Source organism: Oncorhynchus mykiss, chromosome 8 (assembly GCF_013265735.2).
Source record: "Oncorhynchus mykiss isolate Arlee chromosome 8, USDA_OmykA_1.1, whole genome shotgun sequence".
NCBI classification, from domain to species: domain Eukaryota; kingdom Metazoa; phylum Chordata; class Actinopteri; order Salmoniformes; family Salmonidae; genus Oncorhynchus; species Oncorhynchus mykiss.
In genome coordinates this window covers 82,698,942-82,721,922 of record NC_048572.1, presented here as the reverse complement: position 1 = coordinate 82,721,922, position 22,981 = coordinate 82,698,942, and the positions used below count along the sequence as shown (strand labels likewise).

At 42.9% G+C, this 22,981-nt stretch overlaps 2 protein-coding genes across 2 annotated transcripts; both read left to right on the top strand.

The window, feature by feature from the left end:
* The first annotated feature begins 669 nt into the window (after positions 1–669).
* On the top strand, positions 670–5,462 carry lsm7 (LSM7 homolog, U6 small nuclear RNA and mRNA degradation associated). Its single transcript, XM_021614042.2, has 4 exons — positions 670–800; positions 4,122–4,224; positions 4,446–4,517; positions 4,769–5,462. Exons 1-4 carry the CDS (start codon positions 795–797, stop codon positions 4,909–4,911), a joined length of 324 nt encoding a protein of 107 aa, XP_021469717.1. The 5' UTR covers positions 670–794; the 3' UTR covers positions 4,912–5,462.
* Positions 5,463–5,637: 175 nt separating this feature from the next.
* LOC110530779 (death-associated protein kinase 3) lies at positions 5,638–16,320 on the top strand. The gene is made up of 12 exons (XM_021614041.2): positions 5,638–5,771; positions 6,772–6,878; positions 9,914–10,043; positions 10,184–10,275; positions 10,494–10,632; positions 10,912–11,041; positions 11,804–11,852; positions 11,980–12,006; positions 12,281–12,433; positions 12,703–12,748; positions 14,302–14,513; positions 14,651–16,320. The coding sequence occupies exons 2-12, from the start codon at positions 6,817–6,819 to the stop codon at positions 14,964–14,966; spliced, it is 1,356 nt and encodes a 451-aa protein (XP_021469716.2). The 5' UTR covers positions 5,638–5,771; positions 6,772–6,816; the 3' UTR covers positions 14,967–16,320.
* Positions 16,321–22,981: the final 6,661 nt, after the last annotated feature.

The following is a 22,981-nucleotide window of genomic DNA, read 5'->3' as shown; positions in this document are numbered from 1 at the left end:
CGTTAGTTATCCCGTGAGAACTTCTGTCCTGAGTCCATTACAGTGTTTTAGGTATCAAGCTTACGGTCACGTGCAGCAGTGTACAGAAGGGAGCTTCCTAGATGTGAGAAGTGTGCAAGAGGACATGAGACAAAGGAATGTGTAGTGTCTGTGGGAAAAGTTGTGCGTGTAAACTTTAAGGGTACCCATGATGCTGGAGATCGGAGGTGTACAGTGAGAGAAAGGCAGGTTGAGGTTGCCAGGATCAGTTAATAGTGCAGAAAGTGACGTATGTGGAGGCAGTGAAGAGAGGAGTAGAAGAAGATGGGTCCAGGGTGAGGGATCCCAAGAGGATCCCTGTGAGTAGGCCGAGGCCAATAAAGAGTGATAGATAGATGTGCTTCGGGAAGGTTGGTATTCTGCCGTACATGTACTGCGGGAATGGAATTTAAATCAAAGAGGACGGATGTGGTGGCAACAGCGGAGAAGTACTTGGGTGTACAAAATTGTACAGCAGATGAGTTACAAGATGCTTTTAACAATAGTGTCCTGTCCTCCCAGGCTGCTGGCCTGGAGTAGGTTCAGATGGGGCCAAAGTAGTGGAATAGTGGTGAGGTTTTAATGGGTGCAGGGTTAGATGGTAGGGCAAATTTTTCAAAGTGTAATTCATTCATACTACTTAATAGTAGGCTGATACACAGCCAATACACTAGGTGGCGGCATGCACTTATAAATGTGTTTGAGGACCGCAATAATACCAACAAAGTAGAAGAAAAAGGTTGGAGTTCGAGAGGCGTGGCTGGAACAGTTTCAAAATGGCGGTGAGTCGATCATATCTTCCATGAACGTATCTAAAACGGCGTTATTTATATTTTCTATTAGCAATTGCGTGCCTCAATCTAGCTACAGTAGTGTTATCTAGCAAATGCAAGAGAGCAGAGTAGGGACATTTGCGAGCGTGCTTTTCAGACAGCATCATGTTAATGAAACCGAAAAAGAAAAGGAATGTCAAACAAAGACAGAAAAATGACAATGTCGCTTGAGAAAAAAGAGCCAATACCCGATTGGGACGATCGTTGCGGATGACAATATTCTGCAAAACCTGCAACATTACGTTAGACTACATAGTGCATGGGCGCTAGATCAGCATTCCCGGTAATAAACTCGTGTCCGCCGTGGACCTGCTCGTACATAAAGCATCATCCATTCAGGCTGCAAAGGCATTTACCTCCTTTTTAATTGCAAGAAGAAATGCGTACTTTAACACAATTTCCACGACCGTTTAAGTATTTTCAGCCAATTCAGGATGTTGCATACCGCGTTCATCCAAGGGTGTGCAACGTTCCTAATCTAATATTCATAAAATGGTGCTAAATGAACACGCAGTTCATTTTAGTGGCCAACTCAGGAGACTAACAGGTAGCCGCAAAAAAATGGCGCTGAGTCGATATCTTAAATAACTGAATTTAAAACCTAATTTACTCACCATTTGTTTTCTAGTTCTAAAAATTTGAAAGCGGTATTTCAATTGAACTACAGTATTCTGACCACTGTTAACGAGATGGAGTGGGTTGAGAAATTTGCTAGCGTTAAGGGCAGACTCTACTGTATGTTGTCAACATCAGCGTGCTAAATATCATGCCATGTTCGTACCCCAGTTTCCCTCCCCATAATCTTTAAACTACATTCTAGAAACTGGGTTCACTTCAATCCTCGTCTTCCCTTAATCTGCTTCTTCTATTGGGTTTAACGGCCTTTGGCATCCAATGTTAACGGTGCATTACCGCCACCAGCTGGAGGAGGTATTTTAACGAGAATGCATCATTACAGGAAAGGGGGAAAACGAAAAGACATTAAACAAACCCCATCCCACTTAAATCACAGTCCATTCCAAAATACATCCCTGCTCAGGGGCCTCAGAGGGTGGGAACATTCAGCGACAGGATTTCTTGCAAGGCATCAGCTGTGACATTACGAAGACCCAAGAAACATTTAGCTGCATTCAATGATGACAATTTTCTCCGCTTGTGCTATACAGTTTATGACCATTGCAATAAATTATACAAAGTCCACCTTTTAACATGTAACATTTCACAATCCCTCTGATGTGAAACAGTCACTGGGTCATGAGGGGCTCTACTATCCTTTTTTTCTTCCCTGCCACTCTGTCGACTTGCAGCAACCACTCCATCTGTCTTCAGTTATCATACTTCTTGCGCCACTTTTTCCACCCTAGAAATAACCCCCATTGATTGGTTCAAAAATCTATACAGGAATCATTCCACTCCAGTATCTCGAGTCTTAAAAACACACACAAAAAAAACTAAATAAGACTGCTTCTTGTGATGTTCAGACTCCATCCGTTCCAAGACGTTCCAGATTTTCAACAGTTTTGCAACAGATTTGGTTTAATAATAATAATACACTCTGGGTTTTATTTTCTACCTGATAATTGCACCCACCTGGTGTCCCAGGTCTAAATCAGTCCTTGATTAGAGGGGAACAATGACAATCAGCAGTGGAACTGGCTTCAAGGATCAGATTTGAATTTGCCTGGCCTATACTGTCGATTCAAAGTTGAACATGGCCGATTTGGGCACTTATAAGCGCATAAATTGGAACACAGGGGTGTCAAACTCATTCCACGGAGGGCCCAGTATCTGCAGGTTTAGGGTTTTTCCTTTCAATTAAGCCCTAGACAACCAGGTGGGATGAGTTCCTTACTAATTAGTGACCTTAATTCATCAGTCACGTAAAAGGGAGGAGTGAAACCCCACAGACTTTTGGCCCTCCATGGATTGACACCGTGCTTTACAGTAACATGCTATAAATCACATCAGAGCGGGTTTTTACTGACAGCCGCTCTGAACATGAGCTCTTCACACTACAAGAAGTTGCCCCCGTCACTCTGGCTAATTGGGCAACTTTTGCAAATGTTTTTGTCTGAGGGAGGTAAATGCTGTAAATTGAGAGGACTCTTATGTATTTTGAAAGATGAGATGTTGAGGACTATAATAAATTCCACTTTGATGTCGTACAAGTAAGCCAAACACCTGTGATTCCAAATGCAATTCACATTTCCATATCATAAAACTCATGTCACATACAGTGTCAATGTTTATAATCACTCTGATGTACAGTTGGATGACATCATACCCTGGGTTGTTCTGAACAGAATGATTTGTCTATTGTGAAGAGAATTTGCGGCTGAACACACACCTGAATGCGCTCATGACTCCTTTCTATGTGCACCAAAATTCGGGTCGGTATCTGTAAGATCATATTTTATAACTCATGTTGGCAATAGAACAAGCTTTCAAATGATGCCCACCTGATCCAGATTGAGATTTATAATGGGCCGTTTTTGGATTGCGTAAACAACGGTAATTGTGTGATGGCGGGTATGCAGGGCTGTATTCCAAACGAAACGACTACAAGTGTGCTTTCTCTAGTTTTCTCAACGGCACAGCTCGGAGAGCATCTATTAAAAGGTGCTTTTTTCCGGAAGACTCTTCTTTGAGTCATAAAAATGCATTGCCATTACTTTGGAGAGATGGGTGACCACTTGGAAACATCAGTTAGTCCTCTCACTCAAAACACTCAAATACCCCAACATTTCCAGGAATATTCTTATGTTACTGAATGTATTTTCAGATTTTGTTATCAACAAATGTGGTAAAAAGTACAGTAATTGTAAAATCTACATTAAAGTCAACAGTGTAATGTTTGGATTCAGTATTTTCAGGTCAACTGTTGTGTCCTTGCCTTGGTCAATTTTTTTCTCTCCATAATCTCAACTGTTCCCTTTTAATTGCTACTCATGCTTATGCATACGTTTTTAATATTATGTATATAAAAAAAACATTTCAATTTAGTGCTATCCATATAGGCTAATTCTCATGAGTGTAAAGGGTTAAAAAAATGTAGCATGATTTGGCTCAATTAAAATGGATCTGATCTCCAGCCCTGTCAGTTTTTCCCACGTCAAGTACTCCTATTGAAATAATAATTATTTGTGTCAAATAAACACATCTACATTTTCAGTATACAAGTTGGATACAACTAAAAGGAGCTGCAGTCCTTGATGGTATGATTAGACTATGGGGTTCAATCCTAAATTCTACTGAATATTTTCCTTTCAGGACAGAAACAAGGAAGGAGAGAAGAAAAAGAAGGAGAGCATCTTTGACCTGTCCAAGTACATCGATAAACAAATCCGTGTCAAGTTCCAGGGAGGACGAGAGGGTAAATCAGTGAAGATAATACTTAGTCCATTTCATTACTATGTTAAAACCTGAAGAACGAAATAAAAAAATACTGTGGGACTTGAGGCTTCCAAAAGAGAACAATGGCCACCTTCTGCCTGTCTGAAAATGCTGTTCCGTGACAGGCCACAGTCCCCATCTCCTTTACTGTTTTTCTCTTTGCCTCCATTCAAGATAATAATCCTTATTTATTTGTGTCAGCCAGTGGAGTCCTTAAGGGGTTTGACCCCCTGTTGAACCTGGTATTGGACAGCACCATCGAGTACTTGCGAGGTATGTAGCAGAAACTAAGACTTGCTTGTATGATCGCATATCACTTCTACAAAGTGAAAATGCACACAATTCAATGGAAAACATATCTGTGATGTTGCCCTTTAGTTAAAAAAATTGACAATAAAATCAAGGTCGTATAAAGAAGGTTGTGCTGGATCATTCATGGTGGAGTTTCACATACTATCAATTACCTCTGACCTGTTATGCCACTTCCTCCTCCAATACAATTTGGTTTGATTTGTTATTTCCAGACCCTGACGACCAGTTCAAGCTGACCGAGGACACGCGACAGCTGGGCCTGGTGGTGTGTCGAGGGACCTCAGTGGTGCTCATCTGTCCTCAGGACGGCATGGAGGCCATCCCCAACCCCTTCATACAACAGCAGGACGGATAGTCCGCAAGCCGTATTCCTCTTGATTTCCTCACAGTAGCCCAATTCCTGGGGTGAATCTTAATTGTATTTCCTTGATTTCTCAAGTCCTCTCCTTGCTTCCTTCTTTGGACAAGAACATCCGAGGGGAGGAACCTCAGATTGTTTGCTCCAATATGCTTTGAAAAGGTGACAAGGTAGGAGGACGTGAGGAATCAAGGAAATATTATTTACTATTCTCCCCTGACCCTTCTACCCGAGGTGCACTTCATGTTCACTCCCATCAGCCCCACACATCTTTCTGAGTCCCTAAAATCAGGACAATTATTTTGTTGTAGTTTAATTGTTGTCACCAGCCTGAATGTTGATGTAGTGTGATGAGCATGTGTTCTGTTAATCATTTTTTCTGGGGGGGGGTTCTCTGACTAGATAAGTGAAAACATATTTTTGCTGTGATGGTAAACATTAAAAAAATACTTTTTACTATGGTTTTCCCTAGGTCAGGCCAGGTTTGAACGATCTGGCATATTATGGTTTTACATTACAAATGTAATAAATTTACTATTTTCTTTTAATGATGTGTCTTCAGTGTTTTGTATCGTCTTTGAACGTCAATAATACGGCCCAAATGGATGAAATAATTTGGATTCATTGAAGCTATTTGACAGATACATTTCAGCTTTTTTTTTTTAAATCTAAATTCATTGCTCTTTCAGATAGTAATAATTAGCTTTTGCGGGTTCAAACTTGTGCACGCACAACGATGAAGTCAGTATGATGTCATTCCATATGGTCCATCCTCCTGTCTCAAAGTGCTGTAATTTTCTTCTACCACCGGAAATTTGACTCGGGAGAGGAATGCAGGACCCGTAGCCAGTTATAATGTAAGTATCTGACTTGTAATTTGTATAGACAGAGTAAGGAACGATAAACTACCATCTCCGGTGTCAACTGACGTTATATGAAAATTGATGAGCGAATGACCAGCGAATCCTGTTCGCTAGTTAACGTTAGTGAATTAGTTCATGTAGCTAGCTAGCACGTTAGCTATCTAATATAGCATTACCAGCAAGCTTTTGTCAAAAATGTAGCTATATTTTCTTTAGAATTTGGTTTTGCCACGACCCATTATCACGGAAAGAGTTTAGGGTTTTAATGTTTGTTGTTATTTCTAGGGAAAAAGTTAGCCGTATCCCAATAGCTCACTTCTCCAGACTCCAAACGGTAGCTAGCCAGTTAGCAGCTAGTTAGCTACATATGGCTAAAGTTAAGTTTTTACTTGTCAACAAAAATAAAAACAATTTGCGGTGTAATGTTAATCCATAGTATTTTCGGATAACAAGAAACCATTGTTTCTCAATCTGAGTAGCAAACGGTTATCTAATGTTAAAACCGCAGTGAGACCCTTTTAATCAGCTAGTTGATGGAAGAAGATGACGTAAGTAAGACCGGTATGCGGAGTTCTCAGTCCTACCAGCCAAGTTTTCCTTCTCCACTCCACTATGTTCATCACACGTGTGGGTGGAGTCGAAGAAACCCAGCAACTCTGCCGTGTTGACTTTGGCCAAATAAGGACGACCACTTTTGAGGAGGGGGGGGGGGGGTTATGCACATCATTGGTTGGGGGTGAATTTGTTCAGGGTCAAATAGTTACATCAATTTACTGTATGTGTAAACTGATTGTATTGACCCCCCCCCCCCCCCCCCCCCCCTGTGGCTAAATTATCCAGCCTGTGGCATGCCTATTGTCACTCTATGACGTGTAGTATGTATTTGATCTAGTTTTGCTCATGTCAGCATCACATAAGTCTATTGTTGCCATGTTATGGGTCTCAATTTCCTTGGCAGGTACTAATAATCATGTTTCCCTGTTCTGTAATTTAGTGTGATTCAAGACACAACTTCTATCAGCAGCAACCCAGTCAGACCATGGCTGGCTTCAGACAAGAGGATGTGGAGGCGTTCTATGATATGGGAGAGGAGCTAGGGAGGTAAGATCTGACCTGTCTGTCTGTCTGTACAGTGTTGCTGGAGGAGGATACAAAGGAGACTTGATTCAGCTCTCCCAATGTGTCAGTGGGCAGAATTTGTACTTTTAGGACGATTAAGGAAAACTCCTACCCAGCATGAGGCACACTGGGCCAATGCAATTAAGTGTGCCTACCGTTCCATGTTCCACGTTCCAGCCATTACAATGAGCCTGTCCTCAAACATTACAATGACCATGTCGCCACAGGAGTCGCTAATGCGTGATGGGACAAAGACATCCCTGTCGGCCAAATCCTCCCTTAACCTGGACGACGCTGGGCCAATTGTGCACCGCCCCATGAGGGGAGACTCGGAATCTCTAGTGGCACAGCTAGCACTGCGATGCAGTACCTTAGATCACTGCGCCACTCGGGAGGCCCCCACCTTTAGTAACTCTTGTATGTAAAGTGAAGCAATATTTCTACAAAGATCTTAAATATTGATTGTTGGGCTCTCCTAATGATACAATCCAAATACCACTTAGTTGACTTGAAATCACATAGCTGGATGAAAACATCCGTTGGCAAATTCCCAGTGTATTTGTGGGACTGTGTATTCAACAGTGTAGAGCTCTCTGTCCTGTTATGCAAACCTGCTCTGTGTTTTTAACAAGTCCTTATAAACTAAACAGAGCCGGAGCACTAGAATGAGTCATTTGCTTCTACAGGATTAAACCTGAATTTGTTCCAAATGGCAACCTGTTGACGTAGCGCACTACTTTAGATTAGAGACCATAGGGCTAAAGTAGTACACTATAAAAGGAATATAGGGTGCCATTTGGGACACAATAAACCTGACTTCCTACCTTTATATGGAAGTTTTGTTTTCTGCAGTGTTGCAGAAGAAGAATGACATCATTGCCTTTCTATGCGTTTATTTCCTCTTTATGCCTCTAGGTTTAGGTGTAGTCTAGCTGTTTATTAGCTGTTTTAGGTGTAGTTTAGCTCTTTATTAGGTGTAGTCTAGCTCTTTATTAGGTGTAGTCTAGCTGTTTATTAGCTGTTTTAGGTGTAGTTTAGCTCTTTATTAGGTGTAGTCTAGCTGTTTATTAGGTGTAGTCTAGCTGTTTATTAGCTGTTTTAGGTGTAGTTTAGCTGTTTATTAGCTGTTTTAGGTGTAGTTTAGCTGTTTATTAGCTGTTTTAGGTGTAGTTTAGCTCTTTATTAGGTGTAGTCTAGCTGTTTATTAGGTGTAGTCTAGCTGTTTATTAGCTGTTTTAGGTGTAGTTTAGCTCTTTATTAGGTGTAGTCTAGCTCTTTATTAGGTGTAGTCTAGCTGTTTATTAGCTGTTTTAGGTGTAGTTTAGCTCTTTATTAGGTGTAGTCTAGCTGTTTATTAGGTGTAGTCTAGCTGTTTATTAGCTGTTTTAGGTGTAGTTTAGCTGTTTATTAGCTGTTTTAGGTGTAGTTTAGCTGTTTATTAGCTGTTTTAGGTGTAGTTTAGCTCTTTATTAGGTGTAGTCTAGCTGTTTATTAGGTGTAGTCTAGCTGTTTATTAGGAGTAGTCTAGCTGTTTATTAGCTGTTTTAGGTGTAGTTTAGCTGTTTATTAGCTGTTTTAGGTGTAGTCTAGCTGTTTATTAGCTGTTTTAGGTGTAGTCTAGCTGTTTATTAGCGTTTTTAGGTGTAGTTTAGCTCTTTATTAGGTGTAGTCTAGCTGTTTATTAGGTGTAGTCTAGCTGTTTATTAGGAGTAGTCTAGCTGTGTATTAGGTGTAGTCTAGCTGTTTATTAGGAGTAGTCTAGCTGTTTATTAGGAGTAGTCTAGCTGTTTATTAGCTGTTTTAGGTGTAGTTTAGCTCTTTATTAGGTGTAGTCTAGCTGTTTATTAGGTGTAGTCTAGCTGTTTATTAGGAGTAGTCTAGCTGTTTATTAGTGTTTTAGGTGTAGTCTAGCTGTGTATTAGGTGTAGTCTAGCTGTTTATTAGTGTTTTAGGTGTAGTCTAGCTGTTTTAGGTGTAGTCTAGCTGTTTTAGGTGTAGTCTAGCTGTTTTAGGTGTAGTCTAGCTGTTTATTAGGAGTAGTCTAGCTGTTTATTAGGAGTAGTCTAGCTGTTTATTAGGAGTAGTCTAGCTGTTTATTAGGAGTAGTCTAGCTGTGTATTAGGTGTAGTCTAGCTGTGTATTAGGTGTAGTCTAGCTGTGTATTAGGTGTAGTCTAGCTGTTTATTTCCTCTCTGGCTCTAGGTATGGTCTTGCTGTGTGATAGGGGGGAGGGAGGGGGGGGGAACTGAGTTTGCTCAGAAAGGGTACATTAAATGGCAGAGCAGAACATTCAGTTCTTTGCAGATAGAGAAGCGCTGTAGACTTAACTTTAGGAATGGCTAGACCCTCAGGAATGCAGAATTTATGAACTCTGCAAAAAAAGAAACGTCCTCTTACTGTCAACTGCGTTTGTTTTCAGCAAACTTAAAATGTGTAAATATTTGTGTGAACATAAGATTCAACAAGTTCAACAAGTTCCACAGAAAAGTGACTAACAGAAATTGAATAATGTGTCCCTGAACAAGGGGGGGGGGGGGGGGGGGTCAAAATGTAAAGTAACAGTCAGTTTCTGGTGTAGCCACAAGCTACATTAAGTACTGCAGTGCATCTCCTCATGAACTGCACCAGATTTGCCAGTTCTTGCTGTGAGATGTTACCCAACTCTTCCACCAAGGCACCTGCAAGTTCCTGGACATTTCTGGGGGGAATGGCCCTAGCCCGCACCCTCTGATGTTAGGTGTAAATGTTTATAATTTAAAAAAAAATAGCCACCCACTTTACATGTTTGCATAGAGTCTTTATCTAATTACATAAAATGAAACTGCCAACCAGTGTGTTGCAATGCTTCCAGTGAACACTAGCCTATACAATTTGTAGTCAAGGATTTATAGCTTTAAATCAGGATTTTCCCCAGATTGGCTATTTGAATTTGGCCCAGTCACTCTTTCTTGTTTCCTGTGTTTATGTACATATTATATTATACTATCGATCATCATCATCCTCATTAACTCTCCTAGTGGACAATTCGCTATTGTACGGAAGTGTAAAGACAAGAGTTCTGGCTCGGAGTACGCCGCCAAGTTAATCAAGAAGCGTCGCCTGTCGTCCAGCCGCCGGGGCGTAAGCCGCGAGGAGATCGAGAGGGAGGTGAGAGAACCACAATGGAAATAAGAATTCGGGCTTTACGTTTTATCCTCAATCATTGTATGTACTGGCAGGACCAGCTTTATATGCCTTTTTAAAAAAAAAAAAAAAATAATAATGAAATAAATCAAATGAAATTCTAGGTGAACATTCTGAGAGAGATCCAGCACAGCAACATCATCACGCTGCACGACATCTTTGAGAACAAGACGGACGTCATCCTCATCCTGGAGCTGTGAGTAGAGCTACACCAGTTGATATTTGGGGCTGATCTAGGATCAGCCACCTCCCCGTCCTTGTAATCGCATTCACTATGATCTAAAAGGCTAAACTGATCCTAAAGCAGCATTCGTCTGAGACTCTTTCTGAATACAGGCCCAGACCTGTACTCAAATAGTATATTGATAAAATAGAGTTTTTTTTTTTTTAACCCCGTTCTGTGGTGTGGTCCAGAGTGTCTGGAGGGGAACTATTTGACTTCCTGGCAGAGAAGGAGTCTCTAACAGAGGAGGAGGCCACACAGTTCCTCAAACAGATCCTGGACGGGGTCTACTATCTACACTCCAAACGCATCGCTCATTTTGACCTGAAGGTGGGTAGGGTGGAGTCTGGGGAAGGAGAAGCCAGGCTGGCATTGTAAACTAAAGTTCCATCTTGACTTGACGTATTCCTTTAAACTCCTATTGGAGCACTCCGACTCCTCACTCAATGTATAACTTGATAGACTGTTTTGAGTCATTGGCACGTCAGTGAAAACGTCCAAAAGATTTCCATCATTTGAGAAATATACAGTTTGGTGTCTTAAAAAAAAACAAAAAAACATCTGTATTGTATTATTATCTGCATTCTGAAATGTTTGTTTGTGCCGTAGCCAGAGAACATCATGCTGCTTGATAAGAACGTCTCCAACCCCAGGATCAAACTCATCGACTTTGGCATCGCTCATCAGATCAAAGCTGGAAATGAGTTTAAGAATATCTTTGGAACGCCAGAGTTTGTTGGTGAGACCATAGAGATGTGTTTGTAATATGTATTAATAATAATACTAGCAATTTAGTGTTCCACATATATTTCGTTATGTGTGTGAGACACTCCTACATATTCATTTTCCTTATTAAAACATACAGTATCTTCAAACAGTATATTATTTATTTTTATTTTTGGACATTTGAACTCCCTTTTTTCGCCCAAATTTTGTGATTTCGATCTTGTCTCATCGCTGCAACTCCTCAACGGCCTCGGGAGAGGTGACGGTTGAGTCATGCGTCCTCCGAAATATGACCCGCCAAACCGCGCTTCTTAACATCCACCGGCTTAACCCGGAAGCCAGCCGCACCAATGTGTCGGAGGAAACGCCGCTCAACTGAGGACCGAAGTCAGCTAGCAGGCGCCCGGCCCGACACGCCACAAGGAGTCGCTAGAGCACGATGAACCCCCCCCGACCAAACCTTCTCCTAACCCGGACAACGCTGGGCCAATTGTCCGCCGCCATATGGAACATGCGGTCACGGCCGGTTGTGACACAGCCGGGGGTTGAACCCCAGGTCTGTAGTGACGCCGCAACACTGCGATGCAGTGCCTCAGACAGCTGCGCCACTCGGGTGGCCCGTATAGCTTTAAAATAAAAATAATAATTCCACAATGATCTTAATGTTATGGAATGGGGAAAATATTCCTTCATATTGGTTTTAATAAGTGGAGGTCTGTGTGTTGAGATCTCCCTGAAGATCATCTGGGTTCTAATAATCCTGCTTGTTTTACAGCTCCAGAGATAGTCAACTATGAACCACTCGGACTGGAGGCTGACATGTGGTAAAATAAACTAAGATTATTTTAAATGTTTTTTCTGATTTTGAGAACTTTTTGTTATTGTTGTTTTTCTCTGTTTCTTTACCCTTCAGGTAAATCTCACTAATTTGTTGTCCTCTTGTTTCTCCAGGAGTATTGGAGTTATCACGTACATTCTGTAAGTACTGCCTCACATTATAATGGTGTCAGTTGAGCGACATAAACCGTGTCAAATATGTTGTTAGATTATTTCTAAATCTACAGACATTCTTGATCATATTCTGTATCTGTTTTACAAAATGGAGAACGACACAAGTGAATGTTATTTCTGAGCAATCCAATCATTTTACATGATGAAATAGCAAATTAAGCGATTGTATTTAATATTTTGTCCATACCACTTGGTTAACCTTAGGTTGAGTGTTCTCAACATGTTGTCTTGTCTTCCTCAGGTTGAGTGGTGCCTCTCCGTTCCTGGGGGAGACCAAGCAGGAGACTCTGACCAACATCTCTGCTGTCAACTATGACTTTGACGAGGAGTACTTCAGCAATACCAGTGAGCTGGCCAAGGACTTCATCAGACGCCTGCTGGTCAAGGATCCCAAGTAAGGCTGGTTTACTGTGGATAGAACGGGCCTGGGAATACTTAGAACAACACACGCAGGGACATGACAGTAACTATTTGCTTTTGTTTGTCTTGTTAGTTAATATATCATTGTAGGGACTCTAGCAAAAGATGAACGTTTACTGAATCAGCACCATAGCCTTGGAGAACTTTGGTCTTCAGTGGAAATGATATAATTGCAATTACTAAAGGCATGACAGTAAAGCAGAAAGTAATAATTGATTTATTTTTCATCTCTTATTTCTCCAGGAAGAGGATGACCATCGATGACAGCCTTCAGCATCCCTGGATCAAGGTAGACATCTCTCACAGATTTTACATCTTACTGATCCCAAATGTTGGACTATCCCTTTGCCCTCTTTCACTTATAAAGCAACTGTTGGCTTTTAGCACCTGGTTTACTGCCGCTTTACTGATGGTTTACTGCCGCTTTACTGATGGTTTACTGCCGCTTTACTGATGGTTTACTGCCGCTTTACTGATGGTTCACTGCCGCTTTACTGATGGTTTACTGATGGTTTACTGCCGCTTTACTGATGGTTCACTGCCGCTTTACTGATGGTTTACTGATGGTTTACTGCCGCTTTACTGATCGCTTACTGATGGTTTGCTGATGGTTTACTGCCGCTTTGCTGATGGTTTACTGCCGCTTTACTGATGGTTCACTGCCGCTTTACTGATGGTTTACTGCCACTTTACTGATGGTTTACTGCCGCTTTACTGATGGTTTACTGATAGTTTACTGCCACTTTACTGATGGTTTACTGATGGTTTCCAGACGCTTTACTGATGGTTTACTGCCGCTTTACTGATGGTTTACTGCCGGTTTACTGCCGCTTTACTGATGGTTTACTGCCGCTTTACTGATGGTTTCCAGACGCTTTACTGCCGGTTTACTGATGGTTTACTGCCGGTTTACTGCCTCTTTACTGCCGGTTTACTGATGGTTTACTGCCGCTTTACTGATGGTTTACTGCCACTTTACTGATGGTTTACTGCCGCTTTACTCATGGTTTACTGCCGCTTTATTGATGGTTCACTGCCGCTTTACTGATGGTTTACTGCCACTTTACTGATGGTTTACTGCCGCTTTACTGATGGTTTACTGATAGTTTACTGCCACTTTACTGATGGTTTACTGCCGCTTTACTGATGGTTTCCAGACGCTTTACTGATGGTTTACTGCCGCTTTACTGATGGTTTACTGCCGCTTTACTGATGGTTTACTGCCGCTTTACTGATGGTTTACTGCCGCTTTACTGATGGTTTCCAGACGCTTTACTGCCGGTTTACTGATGGTTTACTGCCGGTTTACTGCCTCTTTACTGCCGGTTTACTGCCGCTTTACTGATGGTTTACTGCCGCTTTACTGATGGTTTACTGCCGCTTTACTGATGGTTTACTGCCACTTTACTGATGGTTTACTGCCGCTTTACTGATGGTTTACTGCCGCTTTATTGATGGTTTACTGATGGTTTACTGATGGTTTACTGCCGCTTTACTGATGGTTTACTGCCGCTTTACTGATGGTTTACTGCCGCTTTAATGATGGTTTACTGCCGCTTTACTGATGGTTTACTGCCGCTTTACTGATGGTTTACTGCCACTTTACTGATGGTTTACTGCCGCTTTACTGATGGTTTACTGCCGCTTTATTGATGGTTTACTGATGGTTTACTGCCGCTTTACTGATGGTTTACTGCCGCTTTACTGATGGTTTACTGCCGCTTTAATGATGGTTTACTGATGGTTTACTGCCACTTTACTGATGGTTCACTGCCGCCTTACTGATGGTTCACTGCCGCTTTACTGATGCTTTTTGACCCATTAACGCTCCTCTCCTCCCAGGTGATCAAGAGGCGGAACGTGCGCCAGGAGGAGAGCGGGAAGAAGCCGGAGCGCAGGCGCCTGAAGACCACGCGTCTAAAGGAGTACACTATCAAGTCCCACTCCTCCATGCCCCCCAACAACACCTACGTCAACTTCGAACGCTTCTCCCAGGTGCTGGAGGAGATCGCTGCTGCTGAGGAGGGGCTGAGAGACCTGGAACAGAACCAGAGGTGAGAGGGAGGGATGAATCGATAGATGGATGGATTCGTAATTTTAAGTTGATTATTTAAAAAATGCATGTACAGCCGCTCTAATTGGATACAACATACGTGTTCCATGCATTCTAACATCTCCCTGACTTATCCAGGTCGTGCCGGGAGGACGTGGCTGCTCTCCTGTCTATCTACGAGGAGAAGGAGGGCTGGTACAAGGAGGAGAACCAGAGCATCGCCAGCGACCTGGGTCACATCCGCCAGGAGCTGCAGCGTACCCAGGCCCAGCGCAGGCAGAGTCAGGAGGATGCCCGCGCCACCATGCTGGCTGCTAACGCCCTCAAGAGGAAGTTTGGCCGTCTGGAGAACCGTTACGAGGTCCTGGCAGAGCAGGTGGCGTCGGAGGTGCTCTGGGTGGAGGAGCTGGTCAGGGGGATAGAGAAGGAGAAGGACAGCCTCGTCATGCCCTGAGTTTGGCCTGGCTTCTAGTTTCACTGACCTGGCCATGCCCTGATGCCAGCCTGGCTTCTAGTATCACTGACCTGGTCATGCACTGAAGCCAGCCTGGCTTCTAGTATCACTGACGTGGTCATGCCCTGAGGCCAGCCTGGCTTCTAGTATCACTGACCTGGTCATGCCCTGAGGCCAGCCTGGCTTCTAGTATCACTGACCTGGTCATGCCCTGAGGCCAGCCTGGCTTCTAGTATCACTGACCTGGTCATGCCCTGAGGCCAGCCTGGCTTCTAGTATCACTGACCTGGTCATGCCCTGAGGCCAGCCTGGCTTCTAGTATCACTGACCTGGTCATGCCCTGAGGCCAGCCTGGCTTCTAGTATCACTGACCTGGTCATGCCCTGAGGCCAGCCTGGTTTGGTACAGACACCGGTCTTATATACCAGCTGTCATTAGATTCAGAACAAGGGCCCAGAGTTTTTCTGGTGAGGGAAAACTCTGGCCCCTGGTCCTAAGTCAAGATGCTACACCCCCCCCCCCCAGACATTTGATTAGGGAAAATGATCCCCCTTCCCCATCTTCCCTTTCTAATGAGAGCACCAACAATGTCCCTCCCTACTATGAATACATTTAATCCACAAAATATGTGTTTAAAGACTGTCCATTCCAGTATTTTCTAAATTAATTCATAACGTTAAAAATGGTAAAGATTGTGATTAATTTTTTTGCAGTATATTTGGTTAAGATGATGATACATACATGCATACAGGAAGGTTTTCTGCACCTGCAATCATTTTTCTATAGTTTTTTAGCCCCATACTTAAAGGGATATTTATCATTAACAGCTGACTATGATTGACCAATAAGGCCCAAGGGGGTGTGGTATACGGCCAGTATACCGTGTCTAAGGGCTGTTCTTATGCATGATGCAACGCGGAGTGCCTGGACACAGTCCTTAGCCGTGGTATATTGGCCATATACCACAAGCACCCAAGGTGCCTTATTGCTATTATAAACTGGTTACCTACATAATTAGAGCAGTAAAAACAAATGTTTCGTCATACCCGTGGCATACAGTGTGATTTACCACGGCTGTCAGCCAATCAGCATTCAGGGCTGGAACCACCCAGGTTAGAGGTAACAACAACATAGTAGAAACAATAGAACATGTGTTATAGGGAGATTCCATTTTGAAGATAATCTTATTGACACTCAACAACCGTCTTGCTGTACTGCGATGCGAAACTACAGACAGATACTATACTATATATTTTATACCATATAAATACTAATAGTTCTCTTACGTGTGAAGAGAGTTGTCTTAAAATGGATTGTACAAACCTGTTTTGCAACTTGCACGCAGCTTGTACATTGAACACCTTATTGCCTATACATAAGCTAAATCAAGTGTGTAGTAATGTCTAAACCTTTTCATGAATAATGGAAGTCTAGTGACTGTCCCTCCAAAACGTTTTAGGCCGGTTTCCCTGGACCCTGGACTATAAATAATGGTCAATGGAGAACCTCCATATAGAAAATAGCGTTTTGGTTCAGTATTTAGCTTAATCTGTGTCCGGGGAAAACCGTCCCTTTCAAATACAACTATTGCACAGTAGCCTCATACCAAATGATCTGCATGTCTATCTGCTACTATATTTGAATGATTGTTTTAGTCAGCCTTCTGTCGTTATGACCATAGCCCCACACTACAGACATTCCATGAGTTGGTCTTAAATCTATTCATCACATTCCATGTTCCACATAGAACTCTATGTACTGTACATTTCCCTAGTTTAATATACTATTTTGCACTTAAATATAGCCTTGTTCCAAACTATTTCCCATTCAATCATTTTTTTTTTTGTGTTTTTAAAAAAAAATGTACCCAAAACTTATAATGGTATGTATTGTTAAGTTTGAATGATGACATATTTAGATGGGGTTTTGTTTCAAATAAACAAACTCATAACCTAAAGGAATCTTTCTGGTGTATATTTTTTCTGTCCATTGAGATTTTGCAGGTCCAGATTTCTCAGCTTTTTTTTTTTTACATAAAAAAAGGATCCTTCCACCTGGAGCTTATGGAACTTGTCTCTCTGTTTCCATAGTAACTCAGAACTAAGGAATATGATCTTTGTTATTCAACGCAACCCCTGTTCCCTTCGACAACATGGCACGGTCTAACAGTTAAGTCGTCCGGGACGTGCTGTAACCTGTTGATGGCAATGCTGCTGACCCTGTGGTGTCCCTCACTGTGATGTGGGCCAGTGCAAGGTAGCCCGAAAGGTGTGTGGACCACAGTGCCTGTCTGCTTAGCAGTAAAGCTTCCCACTGGGCAAAAACAGGTTGAATCAGCATTGTTTCCATGTCATTTCAACCAAAACATTTAATGTGATGAAGTTGAATCAATATAGAAAACCTAAGGGACTTTACCATTTTCAGCCAACTTTAAACCTAAAGCCAATAAAGGGGGTACATTTTTGGTTGATTTCACATTATTTGACAACTCAAATGTTGAACCGACATCCGTTCCCAGTGAGTTACTCCCTCTGGGTACAAGCCTCCTATCCTGGGGGGTGTACTTGTAAATCACACTGGCTCACACTACAGAAACAGGAGATGGATTGGTGTCCTGTCCAGGGGGTGTACTTGTAAATCCCACTACAGAAACAGGAGATGAACTAGTGTCCTGTCCAGGGGGTGTACTTGTAAATCACACTACAGAAACAGGAGATGAACTAGTGTCCTGTCCAGGGTGTGTACTTGTAAATCACACTACAGAAACAGGAGATGGACTCCAGTCCCTATGGACTGTTCTGGCTCGGATAAGGCTTACTTCTCCAAGGTGTAACGTTCCCACAAGACAAACTCAAAATGACGCTCACAACAAAGATAATCAGATCGTCGTTCTTAAAGACACCCACCATGACAAACTATAAGAAAAAAACACAATTTAGGACAGGGAGTACAAAGAACTGAAGAAACACCAAAACACAGGCTTCTTTCTAATGTAAAAAGGTTGAACTCGCACCACAGCTGACAAAGTGTAGCTCTCCTTAACATCTCTCACGCTCAACTGGAGCACTGGGCCAGCCCGTCCTAAATAGCACCTGGGCCAACACAGGTTTAACACACTGACTGACGAGGTGACACCAATCGGTGCGACCTACGTGCTAAATTCCAAACTCAAAACATGAATAAAAAAACAAAGCCTGTAACAAAGGCTTATTTCCTTTTATCTAGGTACCTCCTAGGCTACAATAACTCCAACCAGAGCTTATCGTCTGTTTACCGATACGATCTAAACTTCATAAAACGGGCCCTGACGGAGAAGATGGAGGGGGCAAAGGTCATGTGAGAGAAAGACCCGCAGGCCTTGCTGGAGGTGATAAGGCTGAGCATGGAGATGCTGTTGCTAAGAGACTGACAGAAACTATCATGTCGCTGTGTCTGTCTGCAGGAGAATGTGTTTACATTTAGCCTCCAATACCACTTTTACATGTTTGACATCCTCGTTCGTGTTCAGAATATATACTGTTGATAGATTTTATATGCTGTTTATGTTCAGAACACACCTCTTTGGAGACAATAATATATAATATACTGAACAAAAATATAAACGCAGTTACAGTTCATATAAGGCAATCAGTCAATTTAAATAAATTCATTAGGCCTTAATCTATGGATTTCACATGACTGGGCAGGGGCACAGCCATGGCTGGGCCTGGGAGGGTATAGGCCCACCCACTGGAACCAACAGGACCCTGAAAAGCTTCTACCTCCCAGCCATAAGAGTCAATGAACAAGCCTTTCGCTACACCCACAATAACATTTGCTAAACATGTGTATGTGACCAATAAAGATTTGATTTGATAAATAGTTAGATAGCGACCCGGACTATCTGCATCGACCCTGTTTTCACTAACTTTGACTCATCACATAAACTCCTCTTACTGTTTATTATCTGTCACTTTATTCCTAGTTATGCTGTATGTACATATCTACCTCAATTACCTCGTACACCTACGGTTTGACACAGTACTGTTACCCAGTGTACAAAACATTAGGAACACCTGCTCTTTCCATGACAGACTGACTAGGTGAACCGGTACATCGCCTTGTATAGAGGTCCTGGATGGCAGGAAGCTCGGCCCACGTGATATACTGGGCTGTATGCATTTTGGTAAATCCGACCACACCTCTATCCTCCTGATTCCTTCTTACAAGCTAAAACTAAAGCAGGAAGCACCAGGGACTCGGTCTATAAAAAAGTGGTCAGATGAAGCAGATGCTAAACTACAGGAGTGTTTTGCTATCACAGACTGGAATATGTTCCGGGATTCTTCCGATGGCATTGAGGAGTACACCACATCAGTCACTGGCTTTCTCAATAAGTGCATCGAGGACGTCATCCCCACAGTGACTGTACATACATACCCCAACCAGAAGCCATGGATGACAGGCAACATCGCACTGAGCTAAAGGGTAGAGGTGCCGCTTTCAAGGTGCAGGACTCTAACCCGGAAGCTTACAAGAAATCCTGCTATGTCCTGCGACAAACCATCAAACAGGCAAAGTGTCAATACAGGGCTAAGATTGAATCATACTACACAGGCTGCGATGCTCGTCTTATGTGGCAAGGCTTGCAAACTATTACAGACGACAAAGGGAAGCCCAGCCGCGAGCTGCCCAGTGACACGAGCCTACCAGACGAGCTAAATCACTTCTATGCTCACTTCGTGGCAAGCAACAAATCAAATCAAATGTATTTATATAGCCCTTCTTACATCTGTTGATATCTCAAAGTGCTGTACAGAAACCCAGCCTAAAACCCCAAACAGCAAGCAATGCAGGTGTAGAAGCACGGTGGCTAGGAGAAACTCCATAGAAAGGCCAAAATCTAGGAAGAAACCTAGAGAGGAACCAGGCTATGAGGGGTGGCCGGTCCTCTTCTGGCTGTGCCGGGTGGAGATTATAACAGAACATGGCCAAGATGTTCAAATGTTCATAAATAACCAGCATGGTCAAATAATAACACTGAGGCATGCATGAGAGCATCAGCTGTTCCGGACGACTGTGTGATCACGCTCTCCGTAGCCGATGTGAGTAAGACCTTTAAACAGGTCAACATACACAAGGCTGCGGGGCCAGACGGATTACCAGGACGTGTGCTCCGGGGATGTGCTGACCAACTGGCAAGGGTCTTCATTGACATTTTCAACATGTCCCTAATTGAGTCTGTAATACCAACATGTTTCAAGCAGACCACCATAGTCCCTGTTCCCAAGAACACAAACGCAACCTGTCTAAATGACTACAGACCCGTAGCACTCACGTCCGTAGCCATGAAGTGCTTTGAAAGGTTGGTAATGGCTCACATCAACACCATTATCCCAGAAACCCTAGACCCACTCCAATTTGCATACCGCCCAAACAGATCCACAGATGATGCAATCTCTATTGCACTCCACACTGCCCTTTCCCACCTGGACCTTTCCCACCTGGACCTTTCCCACCTGGACCTTTCCCACCTGGACCTGGACACAAAACACTTACAGTATGTGAGAACGCTATTCATTGACTACAGCTCAGCGTTCAACACCATAGTAAATCTCATCACAAGCTAAGGATCCTGGGACTAAACACCTCCCTCTGCAACTGGATCCTGACAGGCTGCCCCCAGGTGGTGAGAGTACGTAGCAACACATCTGCCACGCTGATCCTCAACCCTGGAGCCCCCCAGGGGTGTGTGCTCAGTCCCCTCCTGTACTCCTTGTTCACCCACGACTACATGGCCAGGCACGACTCCAACACCATCATTAAGTTTGCAGACGACACAACAGTGGTAGGCCCGATCACCGACAACGACGAGACAGCTTATAGGGAGGAGGTCAGAGACCTGGCCGGGTGGTGCCAGAATAACAACCTGTCCTTTAACGTAACCAAGACTAAGGAGATGATTGTGGACTACAGGAAAAGGATGACCGAGCACGCCCCCGTTCTCATCGATGGGGCTGTAGTGGAGCAGGTTGAGCGCTTCAAGTTCCTTGGTGTCCACATCACCAACAAACTAGAATGGTCCAAACACACCAAGACAGTCATGAAGAGGGCACGACAAAGCCTATTCCCCCTCAGGAAACTAAAAAGATTTGGCATGGGTCCTGAGATCCTCAAAAGGATTTATACAGCTGCAAAATCGAGAGCATCTTCACTTTTTGCATCACTGCCTGGTAGGGCAATTGCTCAGCCTCCGACCGCAAGGCACTACAGAGGGCAGTGCGTATGGCCCAGTACATCACTGGAGCTAAGCTGACTGCCATCCAGGACCTCTACACCAGGCAGTGTCAGAGGAAGGCCCTAAACATTGTCAAAGACCCCAGTCACCCCAGTTATAGACTGTTCTCTCTACTACCGGCAAGCGGTACCGGAGTGCCAAGTCTAGGACAAAAAGGCTTCTCAACAGTGTTTACCCCCAAGCCATTAGACTCCTGAACAGGTAATCAAATGGCTACCCGGACTATCTACATTGTGTACCCCCCCCCCCCCCCCCGCCAACCCCTCTTTTACGCTACTGCTACTCTGGTGTTTATCATATATGCACTGTCACTTTAACTATACGTTCATGTACATATGTACATACTACCTTAATTGGGCCGACCAACCAGTGCTCTCGCACATTGGCTAACCGGGCTATTTGCATTGTGAGAAGATTATTTTATATTCTTACCCGTATCTGAGTCATATTGTATGCAAACTTTCATACTTGTGTAAGGATACTGACACACACACAAACACACATTCTATAATATTGAACTCTGCTGTGGTCAAATAAAGCATCCATTACAAAACAACTTATCGGGGCTAAATTTGAATTGGGACCCTTACCCATCATATGCCATGATGAAACAACTTTGATGGGCTTCAACTCCGGCACCACAGTCTTCATGAACCCTCACACATTTTTGGCAGGCTAGACAGGGTAATGACCTATAAGCACAAAGTAACAAATTGATACATTGTGTGCTCTCTGATATGACATTCATTGAAAACATAATACTTTCTGATATAATAGAATGTGATCGATAAACAAAAGGTTATTTCCCTTGGCCAGCTGTCCACCTCCTTGACAATTCAATTCCCCGTCAGAAGAAGGAAGCGTAGGTTGATTTTGGCAATCATGTGCTTCTCTTCGAAATGGCCAGCATGCATCTCGGTCAGCACAACCTCTTTCTCCTCCTTAGTAAAAAAATCACACTCCTGTGTGGCTGGCCATCCTTCCCCCGTAGGTACATACTGTATGATTACTTAACAAGTTGGAAGAGAAGAGTTGTTAAAATACTGAAGTCTAAGTACATTTCCACTGCTGTCTTTCTCTCTCTGTCCCTTTTCTCACTTTCATATTTTCTTTCTCTCCTACCCCCCCGCCCACTCTCAATTCAAATCACTGGTTTTATTGGCATGGGAAAACACATGTTAACAATGCCAAAGCAAGTGAAGTAGAAAATAAACAAAAGTCAAATAAACAATATAAAATGAACAGTAAACATTACACTCACAGAAGTTCCAAAATAATAAAGACATTTTAAATGTCATATTATGTCTAAATACAGTGTTGTAACAATGTGCAAATAGTGAAAGTACAAAAGGGAAAATAAATAAACAAAAATATGGGTTGTATTTTGTTCTTATTTGTTTGTTCTTGTTTGTTCTTGTTTGTTTGTTCTTGTTTGTTTGTTCTTGTTTGTTTGTTCTTGTTTGTTTGTTCTTGTTTGTTTGTTCTTGTTTGTTTGTTCTTGTTTGTTCTTCACTGGTTCCCCTTTTCTCGTGGCAACAGGTTACAAAACTTGCTGCTGTTATGGCACACTGTGGTATTTCACCCAGTAGATATTGGAGTTTGTGTAATCTGAGGGAAATATGTGTCTCTAATATGGTCATACATTTGGCAGGAGGTTAGGAAATGCAGCTCAGTTTCCACCTCATTTTGTGGGCAGTGTGCACATAGCCTGGCTTCTCTTGAGAGCCAGGTCTGCCTA